This window comes from Mastigoproctus giganteus, chromosome 4, assembly GCF_048544385.1.
Source record: "Mastigoproctus giganteus isolate SK-2022 chromosome 4, ASM4854438v1, whole genome shotgun sequence".
Lineage (NCBI taxonomy): Eukaryota > Metazoa > Arthropoda > Arachnida > Uropygi > Thelyphonidae > Mastigoproctus > Mastigoproctus giganteus.
In genome coordinates this window covers 235278875-235305715 of record NC_143578.1, presented here as the reverse complement: position 1 = coordinate 235305715, position 26841 = coordinate 235278875, and the positions used below count along the sequence as shown (strand labels likewise).

The following is a 26841-nucleotide window of genomic DNA, read 5'->3' as shown; positions in this document are numbered from 1 at the left end:
CTAGGACCCAGAGAGAGAGAGAGAGAGAGAGAAGGAAATCACCAAGAAAGAGAAGAATGATGATATCCAGCTCAGGACCCCGGGTGTGCCAAGCCCATACTCACCAGATGTGAGCCCCTGGGGGGGGGGATATAACACACTCCTACTTTTATTTTTGCTTTCACAGTGCTTATGTCACACTAAACTGACTCAACAGTGCACTGTTCATCTATATCAACTGGATGCACTTCTTTTGATTTTGTTTTTCTTAATTAACAGCATAACACCTCCCTTCCTAGCCTGTCTATCCTTTCTGTATACATTGTACTCGCCAAATTCCAGTTCTGCATTCCTTATATCTGTGTGACACGATGTCTCTGCTATCCCAACAGTGATTTTCATAACATAATTGCAATAACAAAGGAATTTAACTTTAACAAAAACCCAGCTCTGTAACAAGAAGGCGCCTCCGTAGCCAGGTGGGAAGGAGCAGCAGTGCGCAGCACACGCTTCTTGATTAGACCGGAGTTCAAGCCCATCACCACCAAATACGGAGGATGCGGAAAGGTCAAGGAATGACCACCGCATATCCCGGAGCAATATGGCCTTAGTTGCTAATGCTCCTAAAAAAAAAAAAAAAAAAAAACCAAACAAACAACTGTAACAAGATCATTCAATTTTGCTCACATAATTAAATATGGTTTGAGCAAATGTATTAAAAAATCCAGAATGGCTTCAATGTTCTCTTCCTCTGTTGTAGATGAAGAAGAAAAGAGAACTGTTAATGTGGGGTGCCTGAAGACTTTGACTGTATAATAGGTAGCATATCACAAGCAAGACTGAGATAAATAATACTTCTTTTCTTCTTTTAAAATCTGGTGTTTTCCTGAGGTTAAATTTTAATGATTTATTTTGGATACTAAGCAATTTCTATTGCATTTAATGCTCTGTACTCGAACACTCTGACAGTCTTACTTTAACAATAACAATGTTTGGAGTTCAAGCCTAGAAAAGATTTGTTATTTGTATCAATATGTTAGGGAAAGTACTAGGGAAAAGAATATTCTAGACCTGTTCATCACTCATGAAAACAGATGACATAATAGGGCTCACAGTACAGGAACCAGTAGCAAGAAGTGATCATAGAGGTGGACGAGAGAGAGAGAGAGAGAGAAGGTAAAGGAGTAAGGAAATTACGACTGCTTGAGGTGCTATGTGGCCTCTATTAAATAGATATCTCACAGAGTGAATACAATTGAATTATGGTGTATATATCTTTAAAAAATTAATCACTGAAGCCATGATTGCGTATATACTATTAAAGAAATACTCCACAAGGAGGATTCCAAGTTGGACGAATAATGAAGTTGCCAGATTACTTGAGCAGGAAAAATATTATATGGAAAAGTTATAGAGCAATAAAAAGTACTGAAGTCTATAACAGCTGCAAATTGATCTGTAATAATGCCACAGAAATTTCACTGTAGACAATACAGTCTGGATGGTATTCTTCACCACGTCTATGGTGAATCGTTTGTCTCCCATCAGAGCTATGGAGGTTGAATCTCTTCTCAATCGAGAAAATAATTGACTTCCACTGCTCGGAAGTTCATTTGACATGCTCCTTACACCAAATTAATCTGGCCTTTTTCATTTTTTGTGCATGGAGGCACTTCTTCTTAGGATAACTGGCTACAAGTCCATTTTTGAAGAGGTGTCTTCTGACTGTTACTGTACTTGATACCACTCCTGTACGTTCTTCCCATTCTCTTTTCATTTCAGACGAAGCTTTATGGTTTTTAAGGCATAAGCGCTTCAAAACACAGTCCTGTTTTGGTGTGGAGACTAGTTTGCTTCCAGTTCCTTTTTTCCTATCAGCAGAACCATTTTCTCCTCTTCTGTTATCTCAAAGACCTTCGCATTATTTACTAGTCAGTTTTTTCTTTTCTTTTCTTACATCTATATAAAGTGTGCATCTTACCATTCTGTGATCACTTCCAACATTTACCTTGTTCAGGATGGTAACATCATGAAGTCTATTTCATTAGTTGTTAATGTTTGGGCTCTTTCGTGTCCACTTTCTGTTCACCCTTTTCTTGAAAAAGTGTTCATTGTGACAATCCTTGAGATTCTGCAAATTCAATAAGTCGTTCATTTCTTTTTCTGATTCCAAAATTTCCTATAGCTCCCGTTTCTGTGCTGTTTTGTCTCTTTCCAAACTTAGCATCGAAGGTCCCCCATAATGATAGTGTAGTGGGTTTTCTTCTCATCTAGAAGACTCTTGGTGCCTCTATAGCCAGGTGGGCAGGAGCAGCAGTGTGTGTAACACATGCTTCTTGATTAGACTGGGGTTTTAGCCAGTGACCACCAAATACAGAGGATGCGGAAAGGTCAGGGAATGACCACCGCATATCTCCGGAGCAATATGGCCCTAGTTGCTAATACTCCTTAAAAAAAAAAAAAAAAAAAAAAAAAAAAAGCCCCTAGAAGACTATTTCAGTGTACGTTTCTTCAACCTCTTCATCATCATGTCTTGATATTGGTGCATAAATCATTATAACCTTTAGCTTATACCTACCTCTTAGAAATCCTGAGTAGTAGTCTTGACACCCTTGATGTACTTTTGAATTCCAAAATGTTTTTATATCTTTATGGACCAGAAAGCAAACTCCCTCCACCTTCACTCCTTTCACTGTTTCCATTGGTGTACAGCAGATATCCACATGATAAACTTATAAGTGATCCATTTCTTCTTTTTTCAGCCAAACCGATGATATTCCAATTCACATTTTCTAATTCCTTTTCCAGCTCTACTTACATTATTTGGACAATAATTACAATTTTAAGGGGTGGTGCTTTCTTTGAACACCAATGTAGAGCTTACTTCATTTAATCATTAGTTATTAAGTGTAACAGAAATTGCTTGCTTAATGACTAATGGATAAATGAAATAAGCTCTGTACTCAACCATTGTGAAAATAATTATTCTAACAATGATTATGTTATTAGAAGTGCACCACCCTTTCAGCATCATTTTCCTGATTACATTACATTGGGTTACATCACATATCTTAAATTTTTACCTTTGAGAATCATTCTCTTTAGATAAGTTCTAGCATTAATATGTAATGATCCCTACCTGTTAATGGTTCCTTATTAAAAATGTGATTAAGAATATTGTTTTCATGTGGAATCTAGTATCTTGATATAAGAAGCAGTCATCTAACTGATAAATAAATTATACTGCCTGTGATAGTGATCCACCCACAAGCCCCACTCTATCTTTGTTGTCAGCTGTTCAAATCAGTAATTTGGTTTCTAACTATAGGAATGACTTAAGGCAAAATATATATATATATTTTTTTTTTTTCTCGTGTTTATGGAGGAACAGTGAAACAAGCAACCTGCCATTAACTGGACAAGCACAATGTGCCATTAATGTGTCAATTGTGTGATGAATGAACTCCCAGATGATTATTCAGATTTCTGCCACGTAACAGCACAAACAAGAAACAATACATTTGCAGGAGACAAATGCCAATGGTCCAGGCAAATTGAAAGCCAGCATTGTGTTACTGTATGGTGATGTACTTCCTCAAACAAGGATTACAGCCTGGATCTTTTTGTTCTGTGAACAAAGCTCTGAAAGGTGGTTAGTGGGATACTGTAAATGCAGGAAGTAAAGGGTACTTTACAAAAGAAAATCGCTGTATGGTATATTTAAGAGTTTATTTACTTTTGGTGATTGATCCTGGAAAAAAAAAAAAAAAAAAACTAAACTGAGTTTTTGGAATATTTGTTTTATTTTAAATGGAAATTAATAATTTTTTTTTTGAAAATTATAGGGCTGTTGATGGAGGGCATCTGAGGAAACGCAAAGAATGTCACAAAGTGTACTGGACAGAGAAATTGGGTTTGAATCCCAAAGAAGAATTTAATTTTTCACCGGTTCAGAACTTACATGGACCAAGAACTGTCTCTGCACACACAAACTGGAGTAAGCAGATCATTGAGCCAATACCAGATACAGAAACTCAGAAAAGAATTCTTCAGCTAGAGCAAGAGTTAGTGAAACTGAGACAACAAATAGCATCAATTGTATCTGCCAAAGAGGGTGAGTAAATCTGTTGTTAATTTTTAATGCTTCTGGTACTAGGTTTTCCTTTTGGAATTTTTGGAGAGAAATCTCTACAGAAATCTATCTATTCCTAAAATAGGAATAGATAATAAAGGCCTAACAGTTTTTCAATGTGTTTTAAGATATTCTTGGAAATATAAATCTGGACACAAAAGTAATCATTTATAATGATAATCACACTGGAATAGAACTTTTATCCTGACAGTTAAATTAATAAAGCACCCACAATATTATTTAACAATACTCATTTCAAGAAGTTAAGTTTACTAAAAAAAATTAACAATAATAATGCCTTAAACTAAATACAAGAAAAGTAGAACAAGCATTAAGGGAAAACAAAGGATTTAAATCAGCAGCCATGAGCAGTAATACAGAAAGACAAATGATACTGAAACTGAAGAATAGCGATGGTGTAATTATAAACAGCAGAGAAGGCATAATTCAAATAGCAGAAGACTACTATAGGGAATTATACAAGCAGCGAGGGAATGATACCAGCAGTGGGGAAGATGGATTGCAAAGTAGCAACACATACGACATACCCGATATTCTTCCTGATGAGGTAGAACATGCATTGAAGAAAATGAAGAATCGGAAAGCCCCGGGGGAAGATGAAGTTACTGTAGAGTTGTTAAAATTGGGAGGAAGAGACATAACACAAAAATTGGCAAGGCTCTTCACAAAGTGCATTAGAAAAGGTGTGATGCCTAAGCAGTGGAATAATGCAATCATAGTTTTGCTGCATAAGAAAGGAGATAAATCAGAAATTGGAAATTATAGACCAATTAGCTTGTTATCCCATATCTACAAGTTGTTCACAAGGGTCATTACTAACAGATTAGAAAGAATACTTGATGAGAATCAACCGAAAGAGCAAGCTGGCTTTAGGACAGGATTCTCAACTATGGATCACCTTCACGTAATATCACAGCTAATGGAGAAAGCAAATGAATATAAAACACCATTATGCCTGGCATTTGTGGATTATGAAAAGGCATTTGACTCCATACAGCATAAGGCAATGTTTCGGGCACTGGAAAGACAAGGCATAGATACTCCATATATTATGATTTTGAAGAAAATATATGAGAGTGCTACATCCTTTATTAGACTAGACAAAGACAGTAGCAAATTTAAAATCGAGAAAGGAGTTCGACAAGGAGACACAATATCTCCGAAGCTGTTTACTGCTGCCCTTGAGGAAGCTTTCAGAAGATTAGACTGGTCGCAGAAAGGAGTCAATGTGAACGGAGAGTACCTAAACCATTTACGATTTGCAGATGACATTGTGGTCATAAGCCACGATCCCAAAGAATTAGAGGAAAATCTTAATCAGTTATGCACAGTTAGTAAGGATTTTGGACTAAAGATGAATATGGCTAAAACAAAAGTAATGATGAACAAGTATGCCACTGAAAGGGAAATAATGATTGAAGGAGCAGTAATTGAAAAGGTGGAGGAGTCATATAAATGATAAATGGCTGGAAGTCAAGAGAAGAATAAATTTTGGATTGATAGCATTCAGGAAATATAGTCACATACTGAAGAGCAATATCCCAGTTTGTCTGAAACTTAAAATAATGAATCAATGTATACTCCCCACCATGACTTATGGAAGTGAAACTTGGGCACTCACCAAAAGAATGGAAGAGAAGCTAAGAACTACACAGCGAAGAATGGAACGAATTATATTGGGAATCAGACTGTTAGATAAGAAGAGAAACACATGGATTAGGCAGCAAACTCAAGTAAAGGACATTCTTATCAAAACTAAAGAACTAAAATGGTCTTGGGCAGGACACATAGCTCGAAGACATGATGACAGATGGACTAAGAAAATAACAGAATGGTACCCAAGAGGAGCTAGAAGAAAACCTGGAAGACAAAGGCGGAGGTGGATAGATGAAATTCATGAGTTTTTGAGTAGTAAATGGATGGCCAGTGCTCAAAACAGACGGAACTGGAAAGTTGCTGGAGAGGCCTTCATCCTGCAGTGGATTGAAAATGGCTGATGATGATGATGATGATGATGAAACTAAATAAATGTCTTTTGTCTATTCATGTTAAAGACTAGCAGGTTAATGCATCTATGACAAAATCAGAATACTGGAACAAAGTGTCTAAGACTTGTCAATTAACAAATAGATTGCATTACTTTAACCTTAAGTAGTCACGTGAGGTGCCTTCAAATCGCAAACATTTTAAGTTCTTTTAGCATAGTCCTTATTGAATATCTCTCATTTATTTTCTTTCTTTTTTATAAACAGTACTCTATGGACTCAGTAAAATAAACTATCATTTTCATATTTTTATCAGGTAGTTTAAAAAAAAGCAAATAAATTGGAATTGTTAAGATAATAATAATAAAATAAGTAAAATGAATAGTACAATTACACTGGATAAAACTGATAAAATAAGATAACTGTCTGTACAATAAAAATGAAATAAAACAATGTAGATAAAATACCGAAGCTTTCTGAGGCATCTGCCTCCCTTTTAAACAGTTCTCCTGTCTAACTGTTGAAAAAGGAGGCAGACGCCTTGGAAAGCTTCGGTATTTTATCTACATTGTTTTATTTCATTTTTATTGTACAGACAGTTATCTTATTTTATCAGTTTTATCCAGTGTAATTGTACTACTCATTTTATTTATTTTATTACACTTTATTATTATTATCTTAACAACTCCAATTTATTTCATTTTATTTAATAAAAGTTCATAACGGTTGGTGTAGGATCGTGCAGTCATTGTGAACATGAACATTCCCAACCCCAGAGGCCTATTTGAAGAATTGGCAATTACCTCTTTGAGTAAATCCCACATCACCATGATGTGATCACTGCTACCTCGTGGTTTCTTTATCTGCAGATTCTTAATGCATGAAGAGTCACTACTGATAATTAGATCAAGAGTATTACTGTCTAGTTGCCTCCAGAATATGCTGCTGTAGAAAACAATCATCCATTACATCCACAAAATCCTTGACTGCTTTTTTACATATGACCGGTATTTGGCGCATTATAGCCTCAGCTGCTTATGCGCCAATAAAACTCAAATCAAATCAAATCAAACCTTGACTGCAACCCACAAGTTACAGTCAGTATCTGGGAAATTAAAATCCCCCATTAAAAGACAATCTGGTTTACTGACCCACTATTTCTCTGTATAGGTGGTCATTATACTCATCAGTCACTAGGCCTATAACACACTCCTCTCAATTTTGCTTTCCCAGTGCTTACGTTACACCAAACTGAATCAACACTACACTGTCCACCCATGTTTGGGTGCACTTCCTTAGATTTTGTTTCTTAACTAAGAGCATAATCCCTCCTCCCTTACTATTCTGTCTATCCTTCCTGTACACATTGTACTCCCCAAATTCCAATTCTGCATTCCTTAAATCTGCTTTTGATGCCTTGATCAGCACCTCAAATCCATCAAATTTATTTACCAAACTCCTAGCATTGGTGTATGCATAAGTATACATTCACCTTCTTCCTCTTAGCTACCCTAACACAGCCCATGTGTGTACTTGTTCCATGATGACTCCTAGCAGTCTCTGAAATCCCACACATCTTGTTTTCCAGGCTGCTGCTCATTCCAATAGAAACACTGCAAGGATTACTTTCATCGCTGCCAGCAGCTGCTGTTAATATATTAGTCAGTGTTCTCCTCGACATACCTAACATTGCCTTGAAAGCATCAGCAAATAAAATATGGAACAAAACATGCTTTATGTTGCATCAGTCAAAGGGGAGGGGTGGTTATATCTCCAACTTTATTTACGTTTGTTTCAAGTATAAGGATGTTTCAAAGAGAGAGGGAGGTTACAAGTGAGTGCTCCTGTATGAATGACTTCAGTATGCATCAGTTTTCCCAGTTATCACATGTTTCAGCATTTCTTTCATTATGACACTAAGGAATCCATTCCAACACAGAAGAAATTGATAGCAAGTACCTATAGACAGAAAACAACAATGTGCTGCACATCACTTGGTGTAAAATCTAACATTAGCAAAAGCATTGCACCAAATCTGTTTCTGTGACATGACATTTGGCCTGTACATTCAAAAGTTGATGAAATTTCCTCTGGTCTGGTGCCTTTTAAAATGCAAAATTATCACACTGTACATTTGACCATTCTGATATCCCTACCTTTAGTGTTCTAGCCCTTCACTTCTTGGTCCACAGCTATATTCTGTTGATGTTTTAGAACATCAGCTTCAAATTCATTTGCAATGAGATCAAAACCTTTATGAACTATATTTTGCTTTGAGCAGTTTTAAGGACATAATCAAAAAGCTAATTTAAAATAGCAGTACTAGAATATTCTAGTGCTGCTATTTTGTTAATGAATCTAGTTTTGAATTTTATGATATGCAATTTTAGTGCTTTATTTAAAATATTCTTTCTTTGATAGACTTAAGATAAAGGAATTAATGCTTCTATGTTTGAATATTATTACTTCTGTTTTTTGTTTCTTTATAAAAGATATTAACATTGCTCTCTCTCTCTGTAGGTATTAGCAACAGCAATAATTACTTTGTTCCTGCATTAGTATCAAATATTCCTCCTCCTCCTCCTCCTCTTCCTCCTGGATCATCAATACCACCACCACCCCCACCACCTCCACCTGCAACAATATTTCAGCCATCGTGGGAATCAATTAAAGGACAGATTAAGAAAGTAAGATATCAAATTAAAAGTAACACTGTTCACTTACTAGGAAAGCAATTTCCTTAATTTTAACTGTTTTGATTCTGATTTTTGTGGTTCCACACTCCCTGCTCCCACTCCTCTTTTGCACAGCAATGAAGGTAAAATAAAATCAAGGAACCTTAAGATCTAAGCTATACTGGAATTCAGAGTGTCATCTTTGATCTGGGATCTCTTTGTTAGCTTTGGTTCAGATGTCTATTCAAAAACATCTTAGTCAGCTGGAAGGGAGAGGATAGGACCATCTGAGAAATCATATTCTTTTATTGTTATTATTGGCTCTGTGTATGTGCCTGCATTTTCATAAACAGGGATATGCTTGTTTTTGAGTGTTTTGCAATTTGTACATTATACCCGCTTGAAAAATTGGTTTGTTGTCCTTGTAGGTAATATAAAGGTTGCAATGTGTTGTGCAGAACTGCTGGTGATTAACATTAGCTATAGTATGGTGATCCCTGTTTATTGAAGGTATTTGGAGCTTCACTAGCACTGGGAGTTTAACATTTTTCAAATGTTAATGGGGTTTATGCAGATTAGTAGTAGTAGTGGCATGTGATGCAAGAAAGCAAGTGTATGAGCTTATGCAGCATCAGCCAAAAAAAAAAAATTACAAAACAATTCCCTCTAAATGCTTGTCCAGTTCCTCCTTAAATTTATTTAAGCTATCAACTTCCACAATGACAGATGGAAGTTTGTTCCAGTAATTAATCACCTGCTGGCTAAAGGCAAATTTTTGCACATCTATTGTAAACGTATATAATAAAAGAGATGCATTTAATTTCAATGTAGTCAGCCTTACAAACTGGTATTGATATCAGTGCATGCTAATATCATTTTATGCCATGCCTGAGGATTGCTTCTATTTGCAATGAAAATACAACCTGTGCAGCAAACATAATAGCATTGTACAATAAGTTGATAAATAATAATTTCCCTATAGCTTACCTGAAATATCACTTCAGGAAGGCGATAAATATAATTAATTTCAAAAATTTATTTCCTGAACCCACCGTTTCAACATAATCACAGATACGGAGGCATGCACACAGGACACGTTTCCCCCCCCCCCCGGTGACCCGCGGCCCAGAAAACCTGCACCCACCGGCCTGCAAACCACAGTGTATCATCCACCTCATTCCATTTTGTTATTTCATCCCATTCCACAACAACACTTCATGTACCCAAGTCCATGCCAAGGTGACATGCAAACTCAGCCCATGGTCCCGCGATCCCGGGCCCACCCGAACCACAACTCATATCTTGCGCTGTCCTCTGCTCCCTCCTCTCCGAAATTACCAGGGCAATCCGAGAATGCAGGAGAATCCACTTCCCACCTGCACCACCACACCCTTGCCCTCATAGAACTCGGGCTCCACTACTCCCACTCCATCAGCCCCCCCACTCATCCCACCATCCGCATTTCTCTCCTTGCACCAACCCAACTTTAATCAATCAGCCATCCATTTCCACCACATCCATCACACAGGGGCCACCACATGCACGTCAACTCACCAGAGGGACCATTACCTCTTTCATGATGACTGTTGTTACTACATTATAGTAATAGCATATTAAGATTGCATCATTAAAACTGAAAATTTAAAATTGACTGTGTTAGGTGAGAAGGCAAAAGGAACAAATTGCTTAATTGTATCAGAATTGTGATAAAATTTGATAAATTGGTAAAGGCATTGATAGCTAAAAATGCAAGGTGGGGGAAACTGGAACTTATTGAATACCAGTTTTTTTCTTATTTTTTTATTTATTTTTGTATGCCAGCGCAGGTAATTTGCATCTGGCCATGCAAGTCAAAGTGATAAAGTAGTAGTTGTGGGACATGATAAAAATATCATGGAGTTTCAAAAAGGACATGATTGTGGGAGCTCTTGCATCAAGTGCTTCCATGTTGTGGTTAAGGTGTACAAAGAATGGTGTCGAATGGGTCAATCCACCTCTTGCCAACAGAACTGTAAAGGATTACATAAGGTGTATGTTTGTGGTGAGCAAAGGGTGCAGCACATTGAATGGGCTCAATTACAGGTCACTGAGCAACAGTTAACACAGCAATGCAATATGGGGAATGCAAGGACAATGTCCCAAATGACAATGTGCCACATACTCAGATGTATGGGGTTCCGCAGCAGACTATCCAAGAGACACCCTCCTCACTGCTGATCATCAACAGCAAATGCTGTGGTGTCAACAGTATGCTGTTTGGACACTGAATGACTGGAAATAAGTGTGCTGGTCTGATGAGTCCAAATACCTGGTTCAACTCGCTGACATGCACCTTTGTGTATGGCACAAGCAACATGAATCTGTGCCCCCATCATGCATTGTGCCCTTTATCCAGGTAAGTGGCAGTGATTGCTTAATGTGGATGCATCTTTTGCTAAGAAGAACTAGGACATCTGGTGTATGGACCACTGTTTTACTGGCAAAGTCTACCAGCAGCTCTTTGGAAACCATGTGTACCCAGTCTTGTTACATTTTTTTTCCAAGGCAGAAACACAATCTTCCAAGACTATAATGCTTTGTGCCATTAAAAAAAAAAAAAAACCAACCAAGACGATAATGCACTGTGTCATTGGGCCCACACCATCCATGAGTGGTTTGAGGAACACAGTAAAGATATCACCCATATCAATTGGCCTCCAAATTCACCTGATCTCAATCAATAGTAGGTGGTAGATGACTTTCATCAACTGGTGAAATACCACCACTTTGCGCTTATTGGAGGCTTGAAGTGGTGAAACTCATGTTTAGTCTCTATAGCAAAGTTTCCGGCATCCCCCCCCCCACTCCCATACTTCTGCTTCAACCCATGCACGGTACTAAGTACTATAGGTTTTGATACCTTTCGTGTTTGGGGTTTTCATAAAAAAAAAAAAAAAAAAATGAATGTTTTGGAACAGGAAGTAAGGTGTTAAAAAAAAAAAAAAGGTAAATTGCAGCCATTATCAACCCATTGCAGGATGGAAGCCTCCTCAACAATTCATGCTGCGGGAAATGGACCATAATCTGCCACGCTGGTCCAGTGCTGGTTGGCAGATCGATCGTATTCAGTAGTCAGGGGCTTGAACCCCGGTCTACTCAAAGAGCGTGTGCTACTACACTCCCACTCCTGACTACTCGGCTATGGAAGCCTGTTGTATGGACATGCAATCATCATGTATTCTGACACTAGAAAACCTTGGAGGCAGTATAGCTGCAGATTGTATGGACATCTTCAGACATCTAGTGGAGTCAGTGCTTAGGCAAATAGCAGCTATTATCCATGCAAAGCAGTGGCCCAGCACAGTATTAGGTAGGTGGTCACAATTCAGTGATCACTGAATGTAGTTCACACAAAGTGCAAGCAGTATATTATCCAGAATTTGTAATATAGTGGAAGAAACTGTTATTAAAATCCTGTTCACTATAAGAACTTGACTCTACACAAATTAGTTTTAAAATTATTTATGAATAAGAGTAAATAAACATGTGAAAGACAAAAACATTAATTTATAAATCAATAAGTAAACCAATAAAGACAATTAAAACAGTATAATAAACATACTCATTCACATGTCAGTTACAAGTGGTAAAAAATGTAAGCTCATTCGAAACTCTTAATCACCATTTTAAATAAATTAATTAATATAATCATTAACAACATAACCAGAATTAAATTTCGGATAGCTCGTTCTGACAAAGTTTTCACACATACCATATTTCCAAAACTGTTGAATTACTAGAAAATAAGAATGTGTTGTCAAATTGTTAGTCATGCTAATTTTGTTCAGGGCAGTATGGTATGTATGAAGTTGCAAAAGGTAGAGATGTCATTTACAGTCTACATGCTGACAGTCTACATACAACACAAATTTGTGTTGTATGTAGACTGTCAGCAAATTTGAATGTAAACAGTTAGTGAAAACCATGTGGTAGTACTCAGTATAAAACTGAAATTTGAGCTTTTTATCTTTTCAGAGAAGACTCCACCTGGTACACCACATGCACAAATGGGAGGTAGTTGGCTACACCATGCTTAAAATGTCAATCAGGGAGGTCACCATACTTTGACAACATATTTGAACAGTGCAGTATTTCTGACTATGTCACAAATATTGCACATGGATTTGCTTAAAATCTTCCAAGAGGTATGGGAGCAGTAGTCAGTATGCATAATGATATATAGTGTTGTATTGACAAGGATCTTGCCAAACAGGTTACTATGCACAAAATCTTTCATCATGAAGGATAATGGATGTAGTGGTGTCATGTGCAGTTGGCCTGAATGCAAAAAAAAAAAAAGTGCTATTTTGACTTCTCTGATAACCTCTTCCAACACTGATGCAATTCTGGATCCTGCATTGTTCAACAGAACAGTGTTCCTTGTCACAAAATTTGGCAGGTTAGTGTTTGGTTTAATAAATTGTATATATGTCTATAAAGACCATGTGCAGGCTGAAGGAAGTCTACACCATATTAATCTCTGATGTGTAAACTTCTTTTCTCCCTTTATTGTGTGGCAATAAAGTTTCCAGAATGGCACAATAAAAAAGAATACAAAGTGAAGGAGTCCAAAAATGGTTTATTTTTGGATTCCTTCACTTATTTTTACTTAGTTTTATTTCACTTAATTTTATTTTATTACTTCACTTAGTTTTATTTTATTCAACCACCTGATTGAATGCACTTGTTACACCATTCTAAAAGTTTCTGGAAAGAATCAGCACAGGCATTCAAAGAAATTCAGTTTGGCAGTTATTTTTCATTGCCTTCAACATCCTTAAATCTTTCTTTTTTCACCTTGGGAAAGAGGAAATCCACCGGTGCTAGATTGGAGCACTTGTACATAGAACACAGCATTGACTCCCTCCCCTCCAGATACAAATTCCTTGTGAATCGTGATCGGCATGTCTTGACCCTGGTCTTCTGGAAACAAAACTTTTTGGGCCTTGGTGATGATTTTTAAGTCCACTTCATGCTCTGTCACATCATATTGGGACGTACCGAAACACCCAACACATCTCCAGTGACAATTAAATCAAGGAAATTCGAATTGTCTTGACAACACTTGTTGAAGTCTTTGCATGATGATGATGACTCTCTTCATTGCTTCTGCTCATCTGTGTAGCACTAATTTTGCATAGACCTTTTTCTTTTCACAAAATCTTCATGCAGAATTTTACAGATAGTCTCCTTATTCATATCCAGCTCATCAGCCATCATTCTGAGGGGGGGGGGGTCAAGTGTGATCTTTTGCTACAATTTGCAAAACTTTTGAAACTGTCCTTGTTTTGAGAGGTTGACAGATGCCCACTTCTTGGGTCATCATGAAATCCTAACATCCATCTTTAAACCACTTATACCATTCAAACACACTGGTGAGACTTAACATTTCATCACCATAAACAATTTTTAATATTTCGTACATTTCTTTTGCAGATTTTCCCAGTTTAAAGCAAAATTTGATAATCAATCATTACACCATTGCAAAATCATGACACAGAACATTAATGCTACTAATGAAACTAGTTGCTACTCTGCATATTCCATGTGTAAACTAACTTGGTTTAATTTTTGGTCTAAGTGCTAGCAAGTTAAACTTCCATTCAATAGAGTCACCTAACAACTGGTAATGTTTTTGGATTAGACTTTGAATTTTATCATCAGGCCTGAAGATTAAGACAGGGGGTCACCAATTGAAATTACAATAGATGATCCTTGAATACTGAATGCACCTTTCTTCGTGTTCTGTAATAAAAGAAAATAAAAATATTATTTATAATACTTACTACTTTCATTAATTTTTGTGATGAATATGATCTGGACTGTGGTGAGTTCCATCTTTCTATATAATGTGGACTGCAAAGAAAATTATTTGACAAATTCCATCCACAAGACATTTGAGCTAGCCAAACAAATGTATTCTTCCTTAAAATCAAGTCTAAGTAAATCCTTGTTTTTATTAAAGCTTCAGAATTTTTCTCTTTTACAAGAGATTAATGGTTGATTAATTTAATCTCCCCCCATTAATTGTAGCCATGTTTTATGGTAATGTGACATTTCTTGTGTGTGTGCTCACATTAGTTTCCCCCTTCAGTTTTAGAGATGAAAAATGATTGACAAATAAGTGAGATATTGCTTATATATAGCACATAAGAATTATTAAACTCTCACCTTAAATTTCTGCTGGAATTTTATTTCTGAATGCATTTTTTTTTTTTTTTAACTGTGCAATTTGGCCTTCTGTACCTGCAGCTTGAGGCCAAGTCATTCTCCCACCACTGATAGAATAAACTGACAAAGCCCATTTAATTTCCACAGATCAAACAAGGTTGCCACTTACTGTTCCAATTATAATTTAGAAAAATTGCACCAGTAATACTAGCTGCTGTGCCCTTTAATCACTTATCTATGCACTTCCAATAAGAGATTAGACAGTTTCTCAACTGTGATTAACTGCGTGCTTCCTTCTTCAATGCCACATTCAGTTTCTCTTCCCCCAGCGCGCGCACACACACACACACACACACTACTCTGATGAGCTGACCAAGCATTGTTAAAGTTAATGGGCAAAGTTATGTTAATAAAGTTGGTGAATTGAAATTTAGGTAAGTAATGCCTTTTTATTTCTAAAGTTCATCTTTTTTTGTTCAAGCAATTATATTTTTCCTTGCATTATTTAGTTATTTATGAAATGATTATAGCACACGATGGTTACACTTAACACACTGTATTATGTATAATGCAGTATGCATTGGCCCTCAACTTTCAATGTATTAATTAAATTATTTTACAATATGAAAATAAAAAAGCTACAAATACCATGAGGTGAATTGAAGATGGTGTAAGCTCTGCCAGAAATTAAAATTGAGCTTAAAAAATTAAGAAATTGTGAAAAGTAATAATGTGGAATGGTGTTATAGAAATACTAAGTAATAATAAATGGAAAAGAATAGGAAACAGAAGAGGAAGAGCAGCCCCCCTCCTCCATTTGGGTAAATATCACAGAAAATTATAATGGGTAGTTATACACCTACAATTCTTTCAAACTACAGCTCACTATTCTGATTAATGCAGTCGGTAATGTGATACAAGAATTATATATATAGATAATAAACAGATTAACATCTGTTTTTTTAAAAAAAACATTGTGCACAAAGATTCTCATCCATCCTCCCTATATTTTATTAATATTTAATGGTCATTGGGAGTAACCCATATGTATCTGTGTATTGTGCCTATAGAAGTGAATGTTCATGGGCCAATCTGTTTGTGATGCATGCTAATAAACCTGAAGTAACTCAAGGGGGAACTCTACTCCCTGTGTCTTAGATTGGCTAACTACAACCCTCGATTGAAGAGAACTTTAGAAATTCCTCCAGTCGTCAACAGAACTCAAACCCAGACCTCTCCAAATGAGCGACAAGTGGTGAAACCATTGTTACTGTCAAGGAGAACCCATCCGCCCTATAGTTCAGATCTTGTCCCTTTTGACTTAATACATTCTAAGCTTTTTTTTTTTTTTTTTTTTTTTTAATGAAAACCCCAAACACGAGAGGTATTAGAACCTATAGTACTTAATACCATGCTTGGGTTGGAGATTGAGAAGATGAAAGATATTTGTTGACATTAGACTTTATAACTTCTGTAGACTGTAATTTTCAGGAAATATATATGAAGGAAGGTTGTTCCAGAAAACGGCAGTTGAATGAATAAACGAGGAAGATGAAAAGTTGGTTCTGTGAGTTTGAAGTTGGACAGTAAATGGATGTTGGCTGGTGGCGGCACTTGTTCGGACTGTTTTGAAAGAGAGAGAGAGCAGGAATTATAGAAGCCAATTCAGAAGAACATTGCCCATGGAAGTATCTGTAGAAAAGGCATGCAGCAGGAACAGAATGTCTATAAGACAGCTAGTGGAGAGACTCTGTTAGAGAGGAGTCATAGATTAACCTAGCTGCTCTCTTCTGAATGGAATGTAGAAGCCTGAGAGAGGTTTTGGGGGCACTGCCCCTAAATGTGGGAACAATATTCCATGGTAGGGCAGATTTGCGATTTGTACAGAGTGAACAGCTGTTTGGAAGAAAAGTAATGCCAAGAGCGAAAGAGAAAACCAAGTTTTTTAGATGCAGAGGAAGCAGTATTTGTAATGTGCTTGTGCCAAGAGAGATTAGAAGTCAGGGTAATCCCAAAAGAGATATATCATTTTGCCTAGAAATCTGAGTTTCACCAAAGGTAAGCACAGGAGCAGAAGAATCCTTTTTGTGAGATATAAAACAAGACTGAGTTTTAGAAGGATTGAAATCAACTAAGTTGTCTTAGCTCCACTGGAGAATTACCTGAAGATCGGCATTTAAGGAATTGGTAGCAGATTTTCGAGAAGTTGAAGCTGATTGAGCAGGGCAAGGTTTCTCAAAATGGAAAGTGGAATGCAATGTGCTATCATCAGCAAAACTATGAACAGGATTTCCAGTCAATGGAAGGTCCTTAATATATAAGAGGAAAAGAATGGGGGAAAGAACTGAACCTTGGGGGACCAGTATTGGTGGAGAAGTTAGAAGACAGAGAGCCATCTACCATCACCCTCAGTGAGCGATCAGAGATAAAACTGGATTCAAACACGATTGAAAGCCTTTGAGGTGTCAAGAGCAACTGCTTGTGTTTCACCGAACTTTTCCATTGAATTTGTCCATAAATGGGTAACATAAGCCAGAATATCACCAGTGGATCGACACTGGCAGAATCCATACTGGAGATTGTTGATCAGACAGAAAGTTTCTAGGTAGTTTAAGAGTTGGCAGTTAATTGATTTCTCCATTACTTTAGAAAGAGTAGAAGTAATTGCAATGGGATGATAATTGGATGGGAAGAATTTGTCACCCTTTTTAGGAACTGGCTGGATATGAGCAAATTTCCAAGCAGAAGAAAAAACACCTTTGGAATAAGAAAGTGAAAAAAGGCGGCAAAGAACAGGAGTAAGTTCAGGAGCACAGGTTTTGAGAACAAGTGGAGAAATACCATCAGGACCTGGAGCTTTCTTAGCATCAAGATTCGTCAGAATCCTTCTGACATCCTTTTGATGGAAGACCACAGGAGGCATTGAATGGAGCGTGTTAGGAATGGTGGGAGGTGTTTTACCAAGATCATCAATACACGAGTTAAAAGAAAAATGGGGGGTAAACTTTATCCTTGGCTGAAGTGACAATAGAACCATCTGGTTTTGACAGGTTGGAGCAGAGGTGGGCAAAAGTTGCGGCCAATAGCTTTGGCAAGAGATCAGAATGCTGGACTACCATTAGGGCAAGAAGCAAGTTTTCTACTCTTAGCCTGTTCAAACTCTAGTTTGGACTGGTTAATAACTGCTTTACAATTGTTGCGAGCTTTGGTGTAGCAGAAAATGAAACTGAAGAATTGGAAACAAGTCAATTACGATATGCAACGTTCTTCTCTTGAACAGCCTTAGCACATTTATTGGAAAACCAAGGTTTAAATAAAGGACGAGATTTTAAAGTGGAGTGCGGAATAAAGGATTCCATTCCTACAAGAATAATTTCAGTGATGACACGATCTGAGCAAATGTTGACATCAGAAGTTTTGAAACAGAATTCCGACCAAGGAAAAAAATAAAATAAATCTCGCAGGTCATCCTATTTTTCATTCTTGTAATGCCAAACAATAAGAGGTTGGGTATAGCCATGAGATAAAGGCTCCATTGGAGAAGAGACAATCACCAAGTTGTGATCTGAGGTGCCTAAAGGGCCACTCACTTCGACCGTGTACTTAGAAGGGGGTTTTTTTGAGAAAAAGATCAAGTGTGTTGGCTGTATGGTTAGGATTGTCTGGTATTCTTGTAGGTAAGTGAACAATCTGTGCAAGGTCATTTGTAATTGCAAAAGCCTCAGCATCTCGACTAGCTGGGTCGGTTGACTAGAAAACGGAAGCCAGCTGGAGTTGTAAACATTAAAATTACGAGGAAAATTACCTCACTGTTAGGAAAGTTGGACTGGAGAAAGTCAAGTTGCAAAGAGAGGAAGTCAAAGAGCTCCAAGTGATTAGTGGAGTTGGAAGAATGGTAGAAACAACAGATGAATTTGACACAATGAGGTAGAGAGATTTTAAGCCAGAGAAGATCGAAAAGAGGAGATTCCAAATTACCAAGTCTTTGACAGGGAATATTGGAACGGACATATGCACAAGTACCACCTTTGAGGCAAAAGGAGTCGTACAGTGAATAATTTCGGCAACTGAGATGAGCAGTAGTTGAATCAACCGATAACTGAGATTCTGTCAGAAAAAGTACATGGGGTTTGGCAGACTGCAAATGGAAATGGACATCGTTGAGATTAGAATTGAGACCACGTATATTTGTGAAATGAACTAGGAAGTGTTTGGGAGGTTTAGATCTTTTCGCAGATAAGCTTACTCTATTAGTTTGATAATTTGTAGTGTATTCAATAATCAGAAAAGGTGTGGGGGGGGACATACTATATGAAGTAATGGGATTTTTGGATATGGCGTACACATGGTAAGAATATACCCAGAACCTCGACATAATGTGGCCTCAACAATGCTCCCCCCCCCATACACACTACTCTGACTCCCTCCAGTCACTATCTGGCAGAGTAGAGGTAGCAAGATTATACACTAGCTGATCCGGAAGCCTCCTAAGAGTTACTAATAGGTTCGGTCCACTGTTTCTGTTTTAGAGCTGTACCCTTGAAATGTATGGAAGATTGGATCTCGCCATGATGTTCATCATAACCTCAAAAGTCATCAGTCATACTGCATGATGGAAGAGATGGGGAAGGGTTGACCGGAACTTAGCTCTGGAGACTAAACATGGGTTCCACCACTCCATTAAGCAAAGTGGTGGTATTGCACCGGTTGATGAGAGTCATCTACCACCTAGTATTGCCTGGTAACACAGAGGGGTGGCATTCCTCCATGTTGTGCGGGCGTCACACCTCGACCTCCACTTACGTAGGTTCACACCTGTGTGAACCAACATGCACCCACAGTGTGCTTGTGCATTGAGGTTATATCCATGATTACTAAAGGATGAACTAAAAGGTTTCCATTTTTTTTTATTGGACACACTAATTTGCGAGACTATTTAAAAAGTATCTTCAATAGTCTCACAAACAACAACTTTCTCTGAAGTATTTAGAAAATTGGTGGAAAGATGGGACAGGTCTGTTGAACTAGATGGGATTATGTCAAAATAACTGTCAGATGCCCAATAAAATATCTTTAATTTAATTGGCCTCATCTTTTTTGATCACTTCTCAACTATATTTGAGCTAGGATTTTTGTGATAGAAATTCATCTTTGTTTGGTAGAATGCTAGTTAAACAATTTTTTGTAACTTTGATTATTGGAAAAAGCTATTTATCAAATAGTGATGTTATAGTCATCCTTTTTTTATTATTATTTTGTTGTTTTTTTTGGTTTTTTTCTATTAAGTACTTAAGTGTTAACTAGCATTACTTATGATGTAGACTTAAGTGTGTTTTTTTTTTTTTTTTTTTTTATAAATCCGATAACATTATTATCAGTTATAGTAAGTGGGCCAGTAGCCTACTCATTGATAACCTACTTTTGTGCTTTTTAATATAATGTTACTTTTCCGTTTCAGAATAAAACTGATAAAGACGTGGAAAAAAAATCTAATAATAGATCTAATTTGCCTCATTCAATGCCTGACTTAACAGAAATCTTGAAAGGAATGAAAAACGTGAAATTAAAGAGAGTTCAAAGGTAAAAACAATGGCTGTATTTTATTTTTGCAATGAAATTTATATAATTGAAAGTATGTGGAAATGTTTTAACCAGATCCTGAAATTGGAGTTATCGTCAAACACATTTTATTAATAGTGGAGCATAACAAATCACATGGGATAGACATTTACAGAGATATCAGCATTCTGAGAGTTCTTGACATCTCACTGAGGCATACCCACTACGGCAACTTAGATTACCTATCAGAAGATCAATACTACTTAGTAGCTTGCACATTTAAACATTTTCACAAATGTTTTTGAGATGGTATGCAAGTCACCTGAACCAAGTTTTTTCAAGGAATTAAGAAGTTTGCGAAAATTAAACTTCATAATTTTAATATAATTTTTTTTAATTTTTACTTTATAGTTGAAGAGTAGAGTGTGATTATCAAAAATAAAATACATTTCATTTAAAAACCAAATGATAAAAACTTATCATTATTTTATTTTATTTTTTTCTCTAATGCAATAATATCTTATACATTCACATATGTATTACTTAATTTAGTTTTATCACCTTCTGGAAATTCCAGAGAATTTCTTAAATTTCAGCTTGTGTAATCAACGTGTAACAAACAAATAACTCTGTGTCAACATGTAACTCTGTGTCATCTGAAATCTTCTTAAAAGATTGTTCCCACCTATGCAAATTTTTGAAGCTATTGTGAATATAAAAGTGCTACTGTTATTTCCAAACATAAATAATAGGTGGCAGCATATCCTTGTATAGTTTCAAGAAAATCTCTACATGTATGATAATTTGTGTTGATACTTTGGGGGGGGTGAGAGAGAGTGAGAGATTGCTAATGAAACTACACCCTTGCAACAGCGCATTAAGTTTCACCATGAAAACAAAGCTGTGGTCACCTTAATTTTCCAAACCTAACCCGAATAAACTTGTAAAAATGGACATCTACCATGAACTAAATTGACAGAGGCAAAAGAAACAGTACAAAATAATTAAAGAAACAAGTTTAATCAAGCAGCTGAGTAATTAAGAAACTTTGTTGCACTGTGGTAAAATAAGCATCATCACAAGGTATACAATAGGCCCTACCTAGCAATAATAAACAAAATAAGTAAAGAATTTATTGTGTGTATGAACACAAAGGGAGAGGAACACAAATCAGTAACCCAGGGTTGGTCTTTGTTTTGAATTTGTGCCAAGGCAACTATGGTCATGAGACATCAGTATATTATAACTTAAAATATGTGTTTTGTGGGATGAAAAACTAGGAGAGTGATGCCATGCAAACTTCATCCAAGATGAAGCCTAACTCAACCATGGTTTGTAAAAGTCCACAAGTTCCTTCCACTGAGAAGGCTTTTCCATGTGGTATGGAATGATAGTAATTGTAACCACTACTAGTCACAAGGATCTTTGTTCTGAGGGGGAGTAGCAGAATCAATACTGGTAGCCCTAAGCAGATGTCTGGCAATTTTAACAGGTTCTTTGCACTTGGCATCTAATAATAAAATTCCTTCTTTTCTTATTGTTTCTTTATAGGTGGACTTTATTTTACTATTTAGAAAATTAAATTATTCCCTGCCTCCGTAGCGGAGTGGTCAGAAGCGGGAGTGCAGTAGCACATGCTCTTTGAGTAGACCGGGGTTTAAGCCCCTGACTGGTGAATATGGTCAATCTGCCAACCCGCACTGGACCAGCATGGCAGATTATGGTCCATTTCCCTCAGCATGAATTGTTGAGGAGGCTTCTATCCTGCAATGGGTTGTTAAAGGCTGCACTTTACCTTTTTACCTGGTGTGTGTCAATACTGTTTATAGTGTAGCTAACAGTTATTTGGAATTGAATGAATTCATAGTGGGGGAAAAAAAACTCTGGAGGAGAAATTGTCAAGTTTTAAAATAAATTTCTTTCATTTGAAAGAAGTAGCTAAGGACATCAGAAACACCAAGCTATAATAACCAGGATATCCTTGGGGTCAAGTGAAGTTCCGTATGTGAGGTCTTCCACCAAAGATGGTTATATTAGTGATAGCTAGGTAACTAGACCTGCAGTCTGACTTTTATAGTAGGTAAGGGGACACTGTAAGGTCACCACAATAGGAATAACATTAGAAGGGAGTCACAACATTGGAAGATCTTGTCTGTCATTCTTGTAAGGTATTTTGAGATAATCGTAACAAAACTAGATTCAAAGAATTTTGACATAATCCCACGTGAACATCTTATGCACAAGTTGGAGAAGTGACATCGGGGATAAGTTTAGGAGACAAGCTGGTTATAAGTGGGCAAAGATTTAAATGTACCTTTATTGTGAGTGGAGTTCCCTGAAGCTCTGTACCCTTTACTTTCATTAGTGCTATTGGTGATGATGACACTGCAAATTTTGAGATCAATTGTTGTAGCTACTAAGGTGAACAGGGCCATTAACAGCAATAACAAGAATTTATTGCTACGATGTTTAGATAAATTATATCACTCTCAAAAAATATGGCATTTAAATTTTAAATATTGTAAATGCAAGGTTCTCTATCTGGACAACAATAATTTCAAGTTAAATTGTCATCTGGGGAAAGAGCACTCAACATAGTTGAAGAAAAAGTCTCAAGATAACAGTAGAGACATATGTTCTCTCTCAGCAGTAAGGATGCTAGCACAGAACAAGGAGTTCTTTTAATATATAGGAATTTTGCCAGTAGAGAAAAAAATTATCCAGCTGCACAAAATCAGTGGTCAAACTTCATTGTGGTGGAAAAGATACCTACTTAAAAGGGTACAAAGATGGCAAAAATAGTAGATATGAGTAGAGGGATAGCCTTACAGTGGGAGACTAGCTCTGCTGATAAGTCTGAATTCCATTTATTTACATGGGATCTGACAGCAAGTTGGTTTTTTTTTTTTTTTTTTTTTTAACAAAAACCTTACACACCCAAGTTATTAGAACCTATAGTACAAGGTGGCCATAATTAATTAAAGTATCCCTGTTCAGAGCTCTAAATAATAAGTGGATGCCACCAAAATTAGTAAGTAAACTATTCAAGGCATGTGGAGAAGGATCCTGTGAAAAAAAGAGTTCCAAAATCTGCTAATAGGGAATAATATGGTGCTGTACAAGAGGAAAGACATGACAAAGTGCCAACAAATAAATAAGACCAACCTTAATGAAATTGCAAATTTTTATTTGCGCTCTTTGCAAAAAAACAGAAAGAAACTGAACTAAACTACCAGAGAAAAATGGTTTCGCAGCTCGAAACTCACTCAGTTTACTCCTGATGGTCGATGATGTCGCTGATTGTGGAGTTGGTTTTCAATGTGATTACCATTGTTCTGGACCAGAAATTGCATTTGATGCACAATGTGACTGCAGAATGAAACATCTGTGGAGTAATGTTTCGCATCTGCTACGTTACGTTGGCCTTGAAGTGACCCCACAGCCAAAAATCACATGGTGTAAGGTCAGATGAACGTGGTGGTCATGCAATGGGAAACAAATGACTGACTCTTCCTGCAGTAAAGTGAGCCAGAGAAGCTGCTGTACTGGTCATGCGATATGACGAGGTGCCCCATCTTGCATAAAAATTGTCTCATCCAGGCATCCTCTTTGCTGCATTTGAGGAATAATGAAACTGCTCAGCACGTGATGATATCTTTGTGCTGTAACGGAACAGGTGGCTGCTCCTGCTGGGTGCAATTCCTCGAAAAAGTATGGCCCTAGAAATTTGAAGTTGCACCATACCAGACGTGATTTTCAGCAAGTGCAATGGAATTTGCTAAATAGCATGTGGTGCTTCTGAATCCCATATTCGGCAGTTTTAAGTCTTGACAGTCCCATCAAGATAAAATGGGCCTCATCTCCCCAAAGAATGTTCCATGGCCAGGCATCATCCAATTCCATTCAGGCCAAAAACGTTAGAGCAAATACCATTCATTTTTCAGGATCACCTGTTTGCATCCTGCTGCTGGCGACTGATCTTGTATGGATAATAGTGGATTTAGTTTCCAAAGAATTTTCCACACAGTGGAATATGGGACATCCAATTGCCTTACTACTCCCCATGTGCTGCTGCTACTAGTTCCAGCATCTGTATCCTTGGATCGGCTGACCAGCGGGTGGTTAATTGCTAGAACAAACTTCCATCTGTCGTTGTGGAAGTTGATAGGTTAAATCAATTTAAGGAGGAACTGGACAGGCATTTGGAGGTAATGGTGTGTTTTTTTTTTTGGGCTAATGCTGCATAAGCTCATACACTTGCTTTCTTGCATCACATGCCACTACTACTACACTTGTTGACATTAGACTTGAATTTCTATAGATTGTAATTTTCAAGGTAATCTTCAAACTCACAGAACCAAAAAGTTGGTTCTGTGAGTTTGAAGTTGGACAGTAAATGGATGCTTACTGGTGGAAATTATAGAAGCCAATTCAGAAGAACAGTGTCCATGGATAGAAAAGGCATGCAGCAAAAACAGAAAAAAAAAAAGTGTAAAGAATGGAGTAAATGGAGAAAAGAGAGGAGAGACTTTGTTAGGAAAAAAAGTAATTAATAACTGCCTCTTTTGAATGGAGTCTGGAAGCCAGAGAAAGAGGTTTTGGTGGCACCACTCAAGATGTGGAAACAGTATTCCATGGTAGGGCAGATTTGAGATTTGTACAGAGTAAGTAGTGAGTTTAGAAGAAAAGTAATGCCAAGAGCAAAAGAGAAAAACCTAGTTTTTTAGATGCAGAGGAAGCAATATATGTGATGTGCTTATGCCACTAGAGAGATCAGAAGTCAGGGTAATCCCTAATAGAAATATGACCTCGTCTAAACATCTGAGCATCATCGAAGATAGGCATAGGAGCAGAAGAATACTTTTTTGCAAGATATCAGACCGGATTGAGTTTTAGAAGGATTGAAATTAACTAAGTTATCTTTACCCCCACTGGAGAATTACTGAGAGATCAGCATTTAAGGAATTGGTAGAGGATATTTGAGAAGTTGAAGCTGTTTGTGCTGGGCAAGGTTTCTCAAACTGCAGTGTGCTCTCAGCAGAACTATGGATAGGATTTTCAGTCAATGAAAGAAGATGATTAATGTACAAGATGAAAAGAGTGGAATAAGGAACTGAATCTTGGAAAACACCAGCATAAGTGAAGTTAGAAGCTAGAGAGCCATCTACTATCACCTTCATTGAGTGGTCAGAGAAAAAACTGGATACCCAATTGCAAAAATTTGGCAAACCGTAAGGTGGAAGCTTATTTAGAAGACCCTTATACCTGACACGATCGAAAGCTTTTGAAATGTCAAGAGCAACTGCTTGAGTTTCACTAAGCTTTTCCATTGAATTTGTCCATAGATGGGTAATATAAGCCAGTGGATCAACAGTGACAGAATCCATACTGGTGATCATTGATTAGATGGAAGGTTTCTAGATAGTTTAAGAGTTGGCAGTTAATTGCCACAGGATTTCCTCATTACTTTAGAATGTGAAGTGCAATGGGATGATAATTGGATGGGAGGGATTTGTCACCCTTTCTTGGAACTGACTGGATATGAGCAAATTTTGAAGCAGAAGGGAAAATGCCTTTGGAATAAGAAAGAGAAAAAAAGGCAACTCAGAATAGGAGTAAGTTCAAGAGCACAGGTTTTGAGAACAAGTGGTAAAATGCTATCAGGACCTGGAGCTTTCTTAGCACCAAGATTGATCAAAATCCTGATGTCCTTTTGGCAGAACACCACAGGAGGTATTGAATGGATTGTACTGGGAATAGTGGGAGGTGGTTTACCAAAATTGTCAATACAAGAGTTAGAAGAAAAGTAGGATGCTAGCAGCATGTTGGCTTCTTTTTTAGCTTAGGTGGCAATAGAACCATCAGGTTTAGACAGATTGGCGTAGAGATGGACAAAAGTAGCAACCAATAGTTTATCAAGAGACCAGAATGCTTGACTACCATTTGGACAAGAAATAAGTTTTCTACTCTTATCTGTTCAAAATCTACTTTGGACTTATTAATAACTGCTTTACAATTGATACAAGCTTTGGTTTAGGCAGAAAATGAACCTGGAGATTTAAATGCAAGCCAATTGCAATATGCAGCATTCTTATCTTGAACAGCCTTAGCATATTTATTGGAAAACCAAGGTTTAGATAGAGGATAAGATTTTTAGGGGTGAAATGTGTAATAAAGGATTTCATCCCTACAAGAATAATTTCACTGACACAATTTGAGCAAATATTGACATCAGAAGACTTAAAACAATAATCCAACCAAGGAAAAGAAGAATACAAAT

The 26841-nt window shown here is 37.0% G+C and overlaps 1 protein-coding gene across 1 annotated transcript in view; it reads left to right on the top strand.

Annotated features, from left to right (window-relative positions):
• Positions 1 to 26841, top strand: part of LOC150087512 (mitochondrial fission regulator 2-like) — an 86024-nt gene that overhangs the window by 42061 nt on the left and 17122 nt on the right. The window contains exons 5-7 of the mRNA XM_090372107.1: positions 3825 to 4093; positions 8638 to 8804; positions 20461 to 20582. Of these exons, the coding sequence (XP_090228233.1) occupies positions 3825 to 4093; positions 8638 to 8804; positions 20461 to 20582 (558 nt within the window). The remainder of the gene's footprint in view (positions 1 to 3824; positions 4094 to 8637; positions 8805 to 20460; positions 20583 to 26841) is intronic.